Below are 18,369 nucleotides of genomic sequence, written 5' to 3'. Positions count from 1 at the left end.
GCTCCCTTAAACTCAAGGAATCTCTTGAAGTGATCTTGAGTTTGTTTTTGAATTTTTCAAAAACATTTAGAGACAAGAGTTTGGTACAGATATCAACAATCTGATAAAGTCTTAGGACATGTATAATATGTAATTTTTGTTGATTCACTCTATCCCAGACAAAATGAAGATTGAGCTCAAAATGTTTGGTACAACTATGTATAATTGGATTTGCAGATATTTGGACAGCACTAGTATTGTCACAGTAAATCATAGGGGTGCCATAGACAGGAATATGTAACTCATGCAGGAGATTTTTAAGTCAAATATTTTTCGTAGAAGCGTCAGCAGCACTGCAAAATTCAGCTTCTGTATTAGAACGGCTGATAGAGTGTTGCTTCCTGCTAGACCAGGCCACCAAATTTTCACCAAAATAAACACAGTACCTAGAGGTTGAGCGTCGGTCATCCACATTAGAGCCCCAGTTTGCATAAGCAAAAGCAAAAGCAAAAGTTGAAAAACGAGGAGAGGGATGAAAAATAAGACCCTGATCTGTTGTGTTGGAAAGGTATCTGAGGATACGCTTAACAACTTTTCAATGAGAGTTCAATGGTTTGTGCATGAATTGGCTGACTTTGTTGACAGCAAAACAAATATCAAGTCTAGTAAGAGTGCAATATTGCAAGGCACCTACAATAGACCTGTAATGTGTAGGGTCATCAAATGATTCAGCACCAAACTGAGATAGCTTTTCAGAAGATAACATAAGAGTTGGAACAGGTTTTGAATCATGCATGCCAGATTTTAACAACAAATCTTTGATATATTTGACTTGACATAGAAGATAAGAGCCAAATTTTAATTGAAGAGCCTCTCTACCAAGAAAGTAATTGAAGATACCAAGATATTTGAGAGTAAAAATATGATGCAGTTTAGTCATTATAGATGTTATAACTAAAAAATTGTTACCTGTGATTAGTATGTCATCTACATACACCAATATATACATACTATAAACACTAGTTTGTAAGAAAAATAGGGAAGGATTAGACCTGGTACTTTTGAAGCCGAATTGAGCAAGAGTTGAAGACAATGTAATATACCAGGCTCTAGGAGCCTGTTTTAGGCTATAGATAGCCTTATTGAGTCTGCAAACCTGAGAAGAGGGATGTAAAACAGAATCAGGAGGTTGTGTAATATATACAGTTTCATTTAGAGTGCCGTTTAAGAAAGCATTATTAAAGTCATATTGGTGAATTGTCCAAGTTTTGGAGATTGCAATAGTTAAAATAACACAAATGGTAGAGGGTTTGATAACGGGACTGAATACTTCAGTAAAATTTATACCTTCAACTTGATAATTTTCAAGGGCTACTAACCTCGCTTTGTATCTCTTCACTTCACCAGAGGCAGATCTTTTAATAGCATATACCCATTTTGTCCCAATAACCTTAATTAGACAAAAGATCAACCAGTCTCCAAGTCTGAGTGTGTTGTAAAGCATCCAATTCAGCAAGCATAGCATCTTTTCAATGTGGTAAAGTAAGAGCTTTCTTAACAGAAGAGGGTATAGTTTGAAGATGCCGAGGATCAAAATCAGATATAGAAAGTGCAAATTTAAAAACCTTTGGTCTAGAGGAGGCAGATTTGGATCTAGTTATCATAGAATGATTATTTGTAGTAGAAGAATTTGGTTTTTGAAGGGGTAAGTGAATTTCAATGCCGGAGATAGGGATTGAAGATGAAGAGGGTGGAGGTAGGGATGTCAATGGGGGCAGGGCGGGGGCGGGGATGCCTCCCTGCTCTCCATCCCCATTCCTCACAGGGCCCCATTTCTCGCGGGGACCCCATTCCCCATCTCTCTGTCTGACTAATTATTAATTTCCATAGGAAAATAGCTGAAAGTATCCATCCTATACAAAAATAGCAAGATTTTATACAAAAAGTCTAAACGACAAGATGGTGACTTCTTTCAAAATCACGCAGTAGGGGATACCACGACAAGCCAGAGCATAGAGCAGTGGACGAGGTGACGGACGCAGCAGCAGAGAGGAGAATGGACACGACAACAGAATTGTGGAAAGGAATGCCACAAAAATAAAGAACGATGCGGTGATGGTATATATATAGCATGTGAAATGACTAAAACACATATAAGAAATAAACTATTAAGGACAATTAAGTAAATTTATAAATTTTGGGGATTAGGGGGACGGGGCGGGGATCCCTGCTCGGGTCTCCGCGCTTGTCTTGGGGGAATTTTGCTCTCTGTCCCATCGCCGCGGAAAAAATTTCCGACAGTCGGATCTCCATTTGGGGTAGTCCTCGCAAGGATCCCCACGTCTCGGAGAGTTTTGCCATCCCTAGGTGGAGGGTGAGATGAATTTGGATCAAGTGGAAGAGATGGAGAAGAGGCTACTGGGTTTGAAATACAAGGATTTGTTGGTGCATCTGCAAGATGGTGAGTGTAAGAGGAAGGTACTTGTGCATGAGATGAAGAAGATCCAGAATGGTTTTCAGCAGTAAGGATGTTAGAAGAAGAATGCAGAACAGGCATAGTTAAAGTTGTATGAGAAAATTGTGCAGGAGCATGTTTAGTAGTGTGGGTATGAAATAATTCAGAATAAAGAAAAACTGTCTCATCAAATAGCATATTTCTAGAGATGATAATCTTACCAGATTGAGTTAAGCATTTGTATCCTTTATGATTTAGAACATAACCAATAAACACAAGAAGATCAGATTTGAAAGAAATTTTTTTATCATTGTATGGTCGTAAATAAAGAAAATACCACAACCAAAAATCTTGAGAAAAGAATAATCTGGAGATTTTTTATGTAAAAATTCATACGGAGATATAGCATGAGTGGTAGAAGATGGCTATGAGATAGATTGCAGACAAAAAAGCATCATCCTAATGAACAAGGGGAATAGAAGCTCTAGCTTACATAGATAATCCGATCTCAACAATGTGTCTATATTTTCTTTCAGCCCTCCCATTTTGTTGATGAGTGTAAGGGCATGAAAATCGATGTTCTATTCTACTTTTAGTGAGAAATTTTGTAAAAGAGTGGGATAAATATCTCCATCTATGATCAGATTACAAAGCCTTAATCTTAAGACCAATGTGATTTTCAATTTGAGTCTTAAATTGAACAAATACTTGAAAAACCTGAGCTTTAGTATGCAGCAAAAAAATAGAGGTATACCTAGTAAAAACATCAATAAATGAAACATAGTAGTAAAAACCATGGTGAGATAGATTTGGGGAAGGACCATACATCTGTGTAAATCATGTCAAGAGGCTTATTAAATTGAAAATCATCTTTAACAAATGGTAAGGAATGCATTTTTCCCTTACAACAAAATCTACACAAAGTATTTGTTTTTATTGAATTTGATATAAGTATCTTACATGAGTTCAAGATTTTCTTAATAACTATAGAAGAAGCATGACCAAATCTATCATGTCAAATAGAGAACGAGGAGCATTTTGCATCAAACACACGAGAATGAGTAGAAACAGATAGTGAAAAAGAAGAGGTACAATCAGAAATAGGTAAAACAGAAGGGAAAACACGAGCTGCATTGCCGGAGGGAGAAGAAAAAGTAGCACAAGTCACAGAATCAGAATTAGTTGGAAGAGAAGTAGCAATTGCAACACGATGAAATTGATATACACCATTATTAGGCACTCCTTGAAGCAGGATCTGATGAGTGCCCTGAGATTTAACCACACAATGATTAGCATGAAATTCAAAAAAATAATTGTTATTTTGAGCAAAATTTTGCACGCTTATCAAATGTTTAGACATCAGGAGCATGAATTAAATTTCTCAATAAAAAATTTTGATTTATATCAAGAGACATTAAATAACTATGACCAATGTGGGAGATACGTGTACCTGTTTCATTACCTAGCAGAACCTGATTTGGACCTGTAAATTCTGATGCAGAAAGTAAGTGTGATTGATCAGGGGTTATGTGATGTGAGACTCCCGTGTCAAGAAACCAAGAATGTTCAGAGAAATTTGAAGTAGTAGCCATAAAAGATCGTGGATTCTGAAAATTGGACGGGGTAGGAGTAGGAATAGGGGATGAATTTTGACTAGAACCAGATTGAGGAGGAAATTGTTGATCATACCGGTGAAAGCATAAAATCATAATGTGACCAAACCTACCACAAAGTTGACATTGTGGTCTTGATGAGAAAGAATTCTAAAATTGTGATCCTCTACCATAACCCCTAGCAGCTCCTTTTCCTCTTTTTGATTAAAAACCTCTACCAAAATCTCTACTAAATGATGTTTGAGTGAAATTGGATTGTATTTGTCCGAGTTCAGTTTTTTGAATCTCTCAAGCATATCTTTATGCCCAAAAAGCAAGGATTATATTTTTAAAATGGTGATATCATCAGATTTTGACAAAACAAAAGAAAGAAACAAAGAGTAATCTTTGGTTAGCCCATCAGAGATGGCATCAATGTGCTTATCGACAGTAAGTTCATGACCAATAGCAACTAAAGCATCTACTACGATATGAATTTGTTTAAGGTATTCTGTGGCAGATAATCTTGCTTTCTTAATGGTTTTAAGTTTGAGTTTTAATTGTTTTACCTGAATCTTGGAAGGGTGAGAGAAATAATCTTGAATGCGCTGCCATACTTGATAAGCAAAAGCACAATTAAGCATCTTGTTCTTGATTGACGTTTTCATGGACGAGAGTAACCAAGTCATCAAGTAATGATCTTTGGCTTTCCAGTCTTTGTATGCTGCAGATTCAGTGTTTGTTTGTCTCTTAACCTCCTTTGAAAATTTTGGAGGAATCTTTTCTGGAATTAGATGATCTTCGAGAAAATTTGCACTAATCGCATGAAGAGCCAACTGGAGTCATATTTTGTAAGAGTTCTTATCGAGTTCATCAAGAACAGGTATGGAGTGGAAGGATTTGTTGGTGGAACCGGTGGGTAATGGAATGATTTCAGCCATGAATCCGAACAAACTCTGGCGTTCCGGGAGATGATTCAGTGTTGTGGGGAAGGGCGACGACAAGTGAAGTGAGGGCACGGATAAAGGTTGGGGTTCGATGACCATGAAGAGTAGATCTTCTGCGATTGGGGGCTTTCCAATAATTCCAGACACAAGGAGAGTAGATCTTTCACGAGAGATAGATGATTACATGCTTGAAACCATAGAAGATTGCTTGGCTCGTGATACCATGTTGAAATCTGATAATGAAAGATGATTCTGCAGTTAGCAGATGAAGAAAAACTAAAGAAGTGTTTTTGGTTTTCTTTTTATCAAAAAATAATATTCACATACATTCCCCCTTTTATATATTCAAGGCTCTAACTTCTCACTAACCCTCAATCTATAATTGCCCTTTTTCAGTTTCAAGTCTATTACTCTTCTCAAGAAACATAAAATTATATTTGATAGATAAAATATAGACACAGATATTATATTCATAGACACTAAATTAATGTATTTTGTGACAAAAAACTAACAAAAAAATATAATTTATTTTTTATTTTTTATTATTTCTATTAATTTTTATAATTTTATTTTTTCTAAAATTTTGTATGAAAAAAAAAGAATAGTAAATTGAAGTTTTGTAATTTATTGTTTTAATATTTAATTTATCATCAAATAAAATACAAGAACACTAATTTTTGTATCTTTATTTTTTGTGTCTTATTTTCAATATCCTATCTTATTATGTTCTCAAAATTAAATGCAGCCCTTGTGTTTTTAGTTTGCCAGGACTCTTGCCTCTTGTCATTGATATAGTTCTATTGTTATTGATATATTTCACTGTTTAGAAATATTGAAGGAACTAAAATTTTGTATTTCAAAACTAAAATTTTAATTCCATTCTTTGACCACTAAATATATATTGAGTTTCAATTCTCCCATTCATGAAAACAAACCCTACCTTAAACGTGAAGTTGATCCCTAGGGTGGCTAATGTGTTTTCCTTATTATTCCAACTTTCAACAAGAGAGACAACTACCTAATTCTAATTTTGGCAAGCAAAATTAGTAGGTTTAATATTCAAAGTGGTCTCTAAAATTGCACTCGAGACTTAAAGTTGTCCCTAAAATTAATAGTTATCCAGTTTTTCATCAAAATTGCACTCTGAAACTCATAGTAGTCCCTCAAAAAATTTTTGTCCATCATTGGCCATCGAAAAGTTGAGATGGACTCATCTCTGCCACCCTGACACTGTAATGGCTAACTGATGTGACAAAAAAAAATCTTTTTGTCCAATTTGGTCCCTTTTTCCTTTTAAAACTCTACTCCCCAAATTATGTTCGCTATGTGCAGACCTTCCATTCCCTTCTCCTCTGTTGAAAAATCAAAACAGACTCCATTAGTAGCCTTAACTAATCCTACCTCATCAACTATTTTCCACATGATATGATCTACAGAGTTGTTCCGACTCTTCTTTGTTGGTCCTGGCTGGGGAAGGGGGAGGGAATCCTTGCTTTTGCTGTAGCTTCTGAGAAAGGTTTCTATTCTTTGATGAGGAGGGTGAAGGGGTGGTAGTGGCAATACCCGAATCCGCACCCACATGCTGGTTGTTGTTGCTCTGTTATGGTAGGTATTATAGTTGAGTTATTGAAGGAGAGAATGAATGTTCTTGGCCTTTTTCCCTCTGTGCTCTCCGCCATGCCACTGATGATGAAATTCGTAGTAGAATGATTGTCACTAAAATCCAGTGGTATCTGTAGGATTTCTCTGAGGGATGGTGGGAATACCTTGCACTCATGTTTAATCAATTTATGATGCATATTCTAGGTAGACAACATAATCTTGATTTTCTGCTTGGTCCTATTCCCAATTTTCTTCCTCTCAATTTGTATACAGTGATAATTTCATTAGTATGTTGATAAGCCTTTTTAGTTTATTTTCTTCTGATTTTTTTTTTTTTTGGGTGGAAAATGGCCATTGGTGTCTAAATGAGATGTTCATGGATTTAGTTCTGTTTTTCTTCTAGAGCCATTTGGCAGTTGAGTTACCTTACTAATCTTTATTGCAGTTGACAACTGTCAAGGTTGGATATGTTCCTCTCCCAACATAACTCAGAAAGTGTCCCAACATCTTTTAGATGATTCGGTATATCAAATGCATAATGTTGCAATTGAGCATTTAAGAGAATCATTTCATGATCAGAAAAATCTGAAGGATAAAACTTTTCAGCTAACTTGCATATATTATGAATATTAAACAACTTAAAATTATCTTTAGGGTCCAAAGCAGTACTTAAAGTCAAAAGTTTCATGGTTTTCTCATTGAATCTACTATTTAACTCTTGAATTTGAGAGTCAATTGCTGCCAAAAACACATCAACTCGATAATAATGCTCGATTGTTATCTTTGGTTGACGAGATCGACCTCTTCCAACCGTGTATTGTGTACTCATATCAGGGATGTCAATTTCATGTTTCTCACAAAACTTCTTAACAATCTCAAGTAAATTGCATCAATCATTATCCCTCAATTTTTGAAGAAGTAGTTTTGATGTAGAAACAACATGCATTGCATTCAAAATATCTTGAGATTTTTGTTGTAATGCTTGGCACAAAATATTAGTAATCCCCATAATTTCCTTCATCAAATGTAACGAAAAAACAAATTCAAACAAATATTAGTAATACCAAATGACATACTTCCATTTGTTCAGGATTAAGTCGTGGGCGCTTTGACTTTGAACTAGTTGAGGAGCTAAAGTGTTCATGTTTGATACCTCAAGTATTGAAGAGGTTGGTGTTGATGTAACAACATTAGAAACATTTTCACTCTTCTGGCTAGTCTTTTTGAAAAAAGTATCTATTGTTTTCATCTTGCTCATGATTCAACTAAATTCCTACAATTAAAAATTTACATAGATAATAAGATAAACATTATGCAACTTAACTAAACTCAATTTATTTTATTTTTTGCAAATCAATAATATCACTATCACAAACAATTAATAATGAGAAAAAAATTAAAAACAATACAGGGATAACATTATAATTACATGATTCAAAAACCTAAATTATTATTACAATATTATAAACTAGATAAATAAATAAATAAATATATAAATTATTCATAAAAACAAATAAAATAAATAACTTACAAAAGAAAGAAGAATGAAAGATGATAATGGAAGACCAAAAACTATTTGCTTTCTTTTAAATTGTAATGATAATGAAAATATGGAGTGATGTTTTGTTTTCTAATTGAAAGAAGAAGGAAGAATGGAAAAAGTGATTTGTTGACTTTTTATTATTGCCTTTTCAGACTTTTAATATGGATTTGGACTTTTTTTTTTAATTAAGTATATAACCCACTATTCATAGTCCAAATAACACACTACTTTCTAAACCATTTTTTGAATAAAATTATGTACAACATATATTTTTCAAAGGGTGGAGGCCTACTTAGGGGAGCCACTCTTTAATTTTTTATTATTCTTGTAAATAAAAAACTTTTTTTGGGGGCTACTGCCTCCCCTATAATATGAGAAGCTTCGCCCTGGATATAAGTAACCATCTACATTAGCTTGTAATTCTTATATACTATGTTTATTATTAAAATTTTGTTTAATGTTCTGATTTTTCATATATGTTATTATTTTTTGGAGTTCTTATTATTTACTATACTATTCTTTACGTTTATTTTTTTAGAAATTTTTTTTTTATTTTTATTTGATTTTATTCATTTGATTTTTTACTTATTTTTATTTGGTTATGTATAAAATATTATTTTTTATGTATTTTATTGGTGTTTTATTTTTTAATTTAATATTTATTTATATTAATATATTAAACTATTAGTTTATTCATATATTTTTTTATTTTTAATATAAATATATTTTGCCATTTTTATGTATTATTTTTAATTTAATAAATAAATATTAATTTTATTATAAAATTAAGTAATAACACATCTATTTAAATATCTAAATTAAAATAATAGTTAAAAAATATTTAAATTAATATTTTTTAATAATTTTTTTATTTAAAAGTAATTTCAAATAGTATAATTCAAATAACATTTATTTTACTATAATCCATTTTGATATAAAGATTACTAAATATAAATTACGTTTAATATAAATGTACTCTTTATCAAAATCAAATTTGTAAAATCAATTTTATATAAACTAATGGTTGTAAATTTAAATCCAAATACACACCTTCGTAGGTTCAGTTCGGTGGTTAACATGACAACATTAAGAGTGCTATTGGCTGGTAAAGAAGCCAGTTGGTTCGTTCTCTTTACAAATTACAATATGAGAGACTTGTGATCTTTTTCTAGTTTTTACATACCCAAAACAACGTACTGTAACAACAAATTAGCTCTTAATATAGTAGCCAACCCAATACTCCATGAAAGAATTAAAATATAGAAATGGATTGTTACAGTAAAAGGGAGAGAGCTCAATCTGGATTAGTAAAGTTGCATTGCTACCACCAATTTCAATACACATTTTAACTGAAATTCTTGCTCCTTATTCGCTCAATCATGTTTAGCCAAGCTCAGGCTTCTAGATTTTCACTAACCAAGCTTGAGGGAGATAGATATTTATTATCATCAAAATTTATTGCTGCGGTGATTATAGTAGCTATATAATTTTAGTAAATTTTTTTTTAAATTAAAGTAACAATGTTTTATTATTTAATGTTTTTTAACTTAAAATTAAAAATAAAAAATATTATTAAAATATAATTTTATTTTTTATAATATTTTTTAAATGTTATTAAAACGGTTTAACAACTATAACTATTATAATGAATTAATGATAAAATCATAAACATTATAGACTCTACCATTTATGTAACTAAGTGTAAATCTGTAATAAGCTAATTATATATAGCTTGTGGCACAAGCTATCTCCTTTGAAAGTCATCATTTTATTTAGTCATATACTAGAAATTCTCACTCTGACGGAGTCACGGTCTTAATTCTCACTGCTAATTAAAGAGAAACTTTAACGAAAAGATTAGAGAAAAGTAATGATGATAGTTGACTTACAATAGTAGAAATTAGAAAATGATTTTACTCGGTCACTTTTTCTTAAATCTTTTTTGGTATATTAATATAATTTAATAAAGTAGTAATTTAGAAAATAATAATAATAATGTGACTTTTTTTTATTTTGAAAAAATAATTATTTGTACCAATCATTTATAACTTAAATGATATAATCTTCTCATACTAGTCGCGAATTTGCGAGTTTGAGTTTTGCATCGCCACCATCTTTTCACAACACCTCCAACAACACTGGTTGGTTTGATGCTTGAATGCAGGTATGTAAAGATTATAAAAAGAGTAGTAGAGATGATGTGTTGATGATTAAAGTGTTGGTAAATAAAAAATATAAAAATGAGAGATTCGAGGAAAAAGAAATAACGATGAAATTGAAGTTGAAGATAAAGGATGAGATAATTTAAAAATTTTATTAAAAAATTAATAAAAATTTAGAATTTAAGTATTTTTGTTGTACAAAATTTATTTTTAATGAGTATAATATTAATTTTCTTCTTTATAAATACTTTTATCTTCATAAAGTTTATGGGTACAAATTCTTATTATTTTTTCTTTTTTTACTCCGTTTCACTATTTCTTTTAATTATTTCAATAGCAAAGTTACGGAATTTTCCCAAATTAAACTCTCTCTTATTCTCTGATTTGATTCATAATAAAGCCAAATTCAAATAATGGAACGGTTGTCAGTGATGCATGTCTCTTCCACTTCCACTCTCTATATATAACGTGAAAAATTCAAGCTTTTTCCCTAAGGAAGACAAAAGAAAATGCTGTAAGGTGGGAACGTGTTGATTGGAAAAAGTGGGACAAAAAAGGAAAAGCAATAACAAACGAAAGAAAAAAATCCATACCTCTATGAAAGGGAAGAACAGGAAGAAAAGAAGAAAAGCTTTGAATTGGAGCATGGAGAAAGAAGAAGTAGGTGCAAAATGGGTAACACACTATTCAAGTGATCACCAAATACTGTTGGTTGGGGACGGTGATTTCTCCTTCTCTCTTTCACTCGCACGATCCTTCGGTTCTGCTTCCAACATTGTAGCTTCTTCTCTTGATTCCTATGGTCTCTCTCTCATTTTCACTATGATTCTTTATTACTCTCTTGATTCTCGTGTTGTTTAATGTAAAAGTTTCGAACTTTGGGTCTTTGATGGATACTTATGTATATATGATTGAATGTTCCTTTCCCCCTTTCGCGGGAAAAATTAGGGTGGATATATATATATATATATTGTTGTTCTCCTTGTTTTTGTGTTTAAAATATTAGTCTCCTTGTTTTTGTGTTTAAAAGATTAGAATGAACTATTAAGCAAGTGTAGAAGTTCGAATCCACCTTTTTGTATGCAGCAACCCATTAGGCAGTAGTCAACCTTAAATGGAGATGAGGTTCATATCCATAAGGATTAGTTCTTGGCTGATCGGATTGGAAGATACATGGACAAAAAAAAACATTATTCTCTTAGCTTATTATTCTGTGGCTTGTGTTGTGTAACTTTTAACAATGATGAATCACTTTCTAGATATTTGTTTATACCTTTTAACCAGGTTATGGTTCTCCACAACTAGTGAAATTGCTTGTAAACTAGTGAATTTATATTTATGTGTTTTTCTTTTTTAATTTTTTATTTACTTTCCCTTCCCGTTTCACAGGACATTGTATGGTATTGGTAGCTAGTGTTTGCTCATGTTATGTTTGTTTTTTCAGGTTGGTGCTTATTTTGGTCCTTGAGGAGTCAAAATAGTCCCCATAAATAACTATTAAGGGAAATGTTTTAAAATGAGTTATGTTATTTGTAATCACTTGGCACACTCTTCTACCATTGGATTAGGTGTGTGACCTATTTGATTTGGTTCCCATATGAGGATATATGTATATGAGACATAGCAAGCACACACAACGTTCACAATATCACTCTTTCAAGTGTTATATGGCTAGAGTAAAGATGGGATGGTGGAAAAGGGATGAGTGAGATAAGGGATAACTTATAAGCTTACATTGTTCTAATGCAAATGCTTCTTTTATTCCCCCTTTATCATTTTCACTTCAGTCAAGCATACCCTTAATTAGTGTAATTCTTTTGTTACTTTGATTCTTTGAAAAAATGATTCTGCCTGACTTTTGGCGTTGATTGATGCTGTCCACATCATTCATGAAGATGATGTTACCAAGAACTACAAGCAAGCGAAATCGAATTTAGACGAACTAAAACAGCTAGGAGCGTGCTTGTATTACGGAGTGGATGCAACCAAGATGAAGTATCTTCTGGAATTGAAGATGCGCAGGTTTGATCGCATTATATTCAACTTTCCTCATGCAGGTTTCCATGGAAAGGAAGACAACTTGACAGTGATTAAGTAAGTTTTCCAGTGACCAGTCATATATTTGGATTCCTCGTTATTGTTCATGGATAATAGTAGTATCAAGTATAACTAAGTTATGTCTTTTCTTATTCAGTATGTGTTTCTTAAATATACAAAGTTAAGAACATGAATTAACCTTCTCAATATGCACATATTTGGTTTTTATAGAATTGTTATTGACTTGTAATTGTTCGTTCATCATGAGTATTTCTATTTTCGCATTAAGTTGTTGTCTACTAGTAGTAGTATTCTACTATGTTTCTTTTTTACTTTTTGGTTTATATTGAATTTCATTTTCCACTATTTATCCTACTAAACTTTACAGGAAGCATAAAGATCTTGTGCTTGGTTTCTTCAAGAATGCAAGTTGCATGCTTAGTGCTAATGGTGAAATTCATGTGAATCATAAGACTAGTCCTCCTTTCAGCAACTGGGAGATTGAGAAGCTTGGTGAACAAAGCTTATTGACATTGATCGAGCTTGCCGACTTCAGGAAAGAAGATTACCCTGGTTATAACAACAAGCGAGGCGATAGTGGTAGATGCGATGAACCCTTTCCACTCGGAATGTGCAGCACTTACAAGTTTATTAGAGCTACAATGAGGAAGTGCGAGAGGAAAAGGAAAAGGGGTTCAGGAGAGCAAATATGTCGCCCATATCTAGAAATACAAGATGCTAGGCAGCAATTACCAACTACTTCAGTTGATCTCAATTGTTATTCTCAATCAAGTGAGGTTTCGAAATTCCCGCGAATTGTGTCATCAGACTCATCACTCTATGGTTTGTCAAATGAACATGCTTCAATCAGATGTGGCTACCTGAACAATGTCGATGCAACACACCATAGAGCTGCTCATTGTGCTGCCTACTATTATGGTCAGGGTATGAGACAGAGCTCTCAGAGATTGTTGCAGCCTTTGCAACCAATGAAGCCATTGAATCCTTTCCAACTTTGGCCAACATCAACTAATGTTAGATATTCTCAAACATATTATGTTAGAACAATGGATATCACTCGACTGCCACTTGTTGCTAGAAATGAAGGCTACCAGGTATGTATTTGTTTGACTTCTTTCAGCATAAAAAACGGTTTATAAATTATAAACAAAGAGATATATTATTTGGGGAATGCATTTAGTGAACCAATTCAAACTTGGTATATGGTGTACTATCATAAATCTAACTAAGATATATAGTTACAAGATTATCTTGGTGCATTGTCCTATGATTTATACATTATTATTTATATATCTAAAAATGGACATCCTATCTGTTAGAGATATATACCATTCATGTGGCTTAAGCTTTTGAGAAAAATGATTTCATGACATTATATAGTGAAAGAAAAACACATATTCTTAGGTGGTGGCAAATGTTCCAAAATGTCTACTTTTAGACGTCCAAATAATGTTTCTCACAATGCAACTATGTCCTTAAAATATGCTTTTTCCCTAATCATCTCTCAGGTCTATAGTGGCAGTTCAAATTATATGGGAGAAGCAGTTGGTGGAACAGTTCAAAGGTATCACTATGAAAGAGTAGAGAGACCTCAATTCCAGAGTTATCTCTCTGAGTTGCATTGGGAAGTTGTCAATGGTGGCAACTATGTTCATAGTGACATTCCCAGGATGGGTGTGATAGAAGAGAGGAATATGATGTTTATTAGGTCCTGATGAATGATGATGTTGTTAATCATCCCTTTTTTTATTTGACTTATTAATCTATCAACATCTATCATACCTTGTTAAATATGTTGATATTTTTCATATCAAGCTCTCGTTTGATCAAAGCTGTGTATATAAGAAATTTATCCTTTATATCAAATGTCCAACTTTTGTAGGGGCCTTCTAGTGTTTATTTATTTATTTTATATGTTTAAGAGTAAACAACCATTTTGACATTTGAAAGATTTTGATTTTGACAAAATGAATCTCTAAATATCAACTTCCATTTGACAAAATGAACTAATCGTTTAACTCACCACTTTAGAGGATAAAGTGTGATTTTTCATCCTTTATTTTATAGGTGGGATTAAGAGAAAATATGAGAGAGAAATTATTCAATAGTGAGAGATCACACTTTCCACTCTAAAATAAAAATTCAAAATTTAGAGGATCTAAATTCTAATCGAATTATACTTGTGAGAAGGTTGCATTTCTTTTTTTTTTTTTTTTTGGCTGGCTAATGTGGCCTTGTATTAGTGCGTGTGCATTATGCTTTGTTTTGATGTTTTGATCTGATTTTTCAATAAGAAAAGAGAAGTCACATTTCAGGGAAATCAAATCAAAGAATTAAATGAATAATAATATGCCTAAATATAATTTGCATTTACTTTTCGTGGGAAGTGTTAGATAAATATGTAATAGTATATTATCATATACAACATAAATGGTCATATAAACATCTAATTTGTATGTAGCAAAAGGTTAAATAAACATCTAATAGTATATTATCATGTGTGAAACATAAATTACTCTTTATTCCATTACTTCATTGGTCATTTAGAAAAAAATTTGATTGGATGACATTGACAAGAAAATATCAGTTCATTAAAATCAATCTCTGATAATAATTTTGATCAATTTAAGTAAAACTTCAGTGTTACGGGATATAGGTTTCATATAATTCAATTAACCCAATTCAATTGTGAGATGAAATATAAGTAGTCCCAAAGAGAATCATTCTATGGATCAAACTAATGTTAGCACTTAGCGGTCAAAGAAATACTGTAGACGCACAAAAAATTCTAATTTTAAGACATTTCTCTTTTTTTTGGGGTCTTGGAATTTTAAGACATTTTTCAAGTTGCTTGCTCGTGAACAAAAAAAAAGGTTGCTTGCTAAAATGCTTTTTGTAAACTATTGTGAACAAAATTTCTGTAAAATATAAGATTTTTAGAAGAAATATATGTTGTCAAGATGGCTAAGTGGTCTAAGGTACTAGACTCAAATTTTAGTCCTCCTGAGAGTACGTGGATTCAAATTCTATTTCTAACATTTGGAAAAATAATTTTTCATAAAAATTATTTGTTTTAATTTTAGTCTTAAACAAATATTATATGATTCAATGATTTAAGGATATGTTCGTTTTAAGTTAAAATCACTTCTAAAATAAAAAGACATATATAATTTAAAATATTCATTACTCTATTTCATATATATTTTTTCAAGCTATAAGAAGTAAATCTTAATTATATAAGAGATTATTTGTTATGAAAAGTTAAATAACTTTTTTAAATTATAATATATTGTCAAGACGGCTAAGTGATCTAAGGCACTAGACTTAAGTTTTGATCTTCGTGAGAGGGTATGGTTCAAATCCCACGCTAACATTTAGAAAAATAATTTTTTGTAAAATTATTTGTTTTGATTTCAATCTTAAACAAATATTATTTTTAAGAGTTTGTTTGTTTCAAGTTAAAATCACTTCTAAAATAAAAAGGTATATATAATTCAAGATATTCATTATTCTATCTTATATGTATTTTTTTAAACTATAAAAAGTAAATCTCACTTATACAAGAGATTGTTTGTTATCAAAGTTAACTAAATTTCCAAATCATAACATATTATCAAGATGGCCGAGTGGTCTAAGGTGCCAGACTCAAGTTTTGGTCTTCGTAAGAGGATAATTTTTCATAAAATTATTTGTTTTGATTTCAATCTTAAACAAATATTATTTTTAAGAGTGTGTTTGTTTCAAGTTAAAATTACTTCTAAAATAAAAAGGTATATATAATTCAAGATATTCATTATTCTATCTTATATGTATTTTTTTAACTATAAGAAGTAAATCTCACTTATACAAGAGATTGTTTGTTATCAAAGTTAACTAAATTTTCCAAATCATAACATATTGTCAGGATGGCCGAGTGGTCTAAGGCGCCTATTTGTTTTGATTTCAATCTTAAATGGGTATTATTTTTAAGAATTTATTTGTTTCAACTTAAAATCACTTCTAAAATAAAAGACATATAATTCAAGATATTCATTATTCTATCTTATATATATTTTCCAAATTATAAGAAGTAAATCTCACCTATACAAGAGATTGCTTATTATAAAATTTAACTAACTTTTGCAAATTATAATATATTGTTAGGATGGCCGAGTGGTCTAAGGCGCTAGACTCAAGTTCTGGTCTTTGTGAGAGGGTGTGGGTTCAAATCCCACTTCTGACATTTGGAAAAATAATAACTCGTAAAATTATTTGTTTTGGTTTTAAGTTAAAATCACTTCTAAAATAAAAAGACATACATAATTCAAGATATTCATTATTCTATCTCATATACATTTTTCAAGCTATAAGAAGTAAATCTCACTTATACAAAAGATTGCTTATTATCAAATTTAACTAACTTTTCCAAACTATAATATATTGTTAGGAAGGTACCAAAGGGTGTGGGTTCAAATCCCACTTCTCACATTTGGAAACATAAATTTTCGTAAAATTATTTGTTTTGATTTCAATCTTAAACAAGTATTATTTTTAAGAGTTTGTTTGTTTCAAGTTAAAGTCACTTCTAAAATAAAAAGGCATATATAATTCAAGATATTCATTATTCTATTTTATATGTATTTTTTTAAGTAGGTAAACATGTTCTAATAAAGACGTTGGAGAGGCTATTCTGATTTATTCTCTCTCTTGCTTCTGACTTTCGGACACACTTATTAGAGAAATTCATAGTTTCTCTCTTAATTTTGGTGGAAACAAAAAAGTTTAGAGAAAAAAATGTCTTGGATCAATTGGGATATTATAACTCGACCGAAATTAGAAGGGGTTAGGTTTCAAATATTTGGGTGCTTATAACCTAGCTCTTCTAGCCAAATAGTGTTAAAAATTGCTACTCAGCCACAATTCCTACCATCTGAAGTTCTAAAAGGTAAATATTTTTGGGATTGATAAAGTATTTTGGAGGGTCGCAAGGTTATTGAGAAGAGGATGCTGTGGCTGTTAAAAATAAACTTGATGGTTAGAATTTAAGAATAAATAGAAACCACGGTTTGAATAAATTGTCTATATTTAATTTTAATTTAAACCATTTGTTTATTAGGATGTATTAAATTTAGATGTCAAAGAAAGGTATAAATACATATGTAATAATCATTTCAAAATAACAACACACAAATACATTCAATACATTCCTCTTCATTTTATATTCTTGGTGAGTGTGTGTGCCTTGTTCTTTTATTTTCCAACAAAGTGGTATCAGAGCCACTTATAAAATATCTTCGTCAAAAGGAACTACTTTATCTTTTCAATACCCACAATTATCTAAGCTCAACTATGAGAATTGGGCAGCCCGAATGAAAATAATTCTCGGTGCTCAAGGAGTGTGGGAGATGGTTGAGAAAGGGTATGTAGAACCAGAGAATGTGGAGAAGCTAACAGAAGCTCAGAAGAAAGAATTAGAAAATAAAAAAAAGAAAGATCAATGTGTATTTACTATCATTCATCAAGGCTTGGATGATAATATGTTTGAGAAGATTGCTGTTGGAGATAAGTGTGTATGTCCAACAAAATACTATTGTGAATTATTATTATTATTATTTCTTTTTATAAGAATAAACTTTTATAATTTATGATAGTGTCCTTAATTAAAATTAGAAACGAATAATTACGATAGGGATCGTAATAATGAGATATACGTTTTTTTGAGTACTTTTAATTTAAATTGTTCTTAATCGTAGAATCACTAAAAATGGGACATTAGTGATTCGGATAGATTAATATATATATAATAGTCTTCATTGGATGAAGATTAATAGATCTCATTTATTAAATTATATATATAAATGGTATATATAGAGATATAACCATTGAACTGACTCACTCTAAGAATTCCTAATGGTTATAGTTACCGTATATTTGTCAATAGGATATTCTTATGATGAACATAATATTAGAATTTTCCTTTGACCTGCGACTATCATAGTAATTGACAATGTATTTGTTATACTTTGATTCCGGACACCTAACACCCTACGGT

The 18,369-nt window shown here is 31.4% G+C and overlaps 1 protein-coding gene and 1 non-coding gene across 3 annotated transcripts; both read left to right on the top strand.

Moving 5' to 3' along the window:
- The first annotated feature begins 10,586 nt into the window (after positions 1-10,586).
- LOC112720097 (uncharacterized) lies at positions 10,587-14,219 on the top strand. 2 transcript variants are annotated; one of them, XM_025770916.3, is made up of 4 exons: positions 10,587-11,082; positions 12,176-12,374; positions 12,706-13,432; positions 13,847-14,219. In XM_025770916.3, the coding sequence occupies exons 1-4, from the start codon at positions 10,878-10,880 to the stop codon at positions 14,051-14,053; spliced, it is 1,338 nt and encodes a 445-aa protein (XP_025626701.1). In that variant the 5' UTR covers positions 10,587-10,877; the 3' UTR covers positions 14,054-14,219. The 2 variants fall into 2 exon arrangements, with proteins under 2 accessions (XP_025626701.1, XP_072062486.1); XM_072206385.1 differs by having other exon boundaries at positions 10,926-11,082; positions 11,725-12,374.
- Positions 14,220-16,476: 2,257 nt separating this feature from the next.
- TRNAL-CAA (transfer RNA leucine (anticodon CAA)) lies at positions 16,477-16,560 on the top strand. Its single transcript has one exon. It is a non-coding gene; the product is annotated as a tRNA-Leu (tRNA).
- The last annotated feature ends 1,809 nt before the right edge of the window (positions 16,561-18,369 follow it).

This window comes from Arachis hypogaea, chromosome 11 (genome assembly GCF_003086295.3).
Source record: "Arachis hypogaea cultivar Tifrunner chromosome 11, arahy.Tifrunner.gnm2.J5K5, whole genome shotgun sequence".
In the NCBI taxonomy this organism is placed as follows: domain Eukaryota; kingdom Viridiplantae; phylum Streptophyta; class Magnoliopsida; order Fabales; family Fabaceae; genus Arachis; species Arachis hypogaea.
Note: the sequence above shows the minus strand (reverse complement) of the source record. Positions and strands in the feature narration are given on the sequence as shown.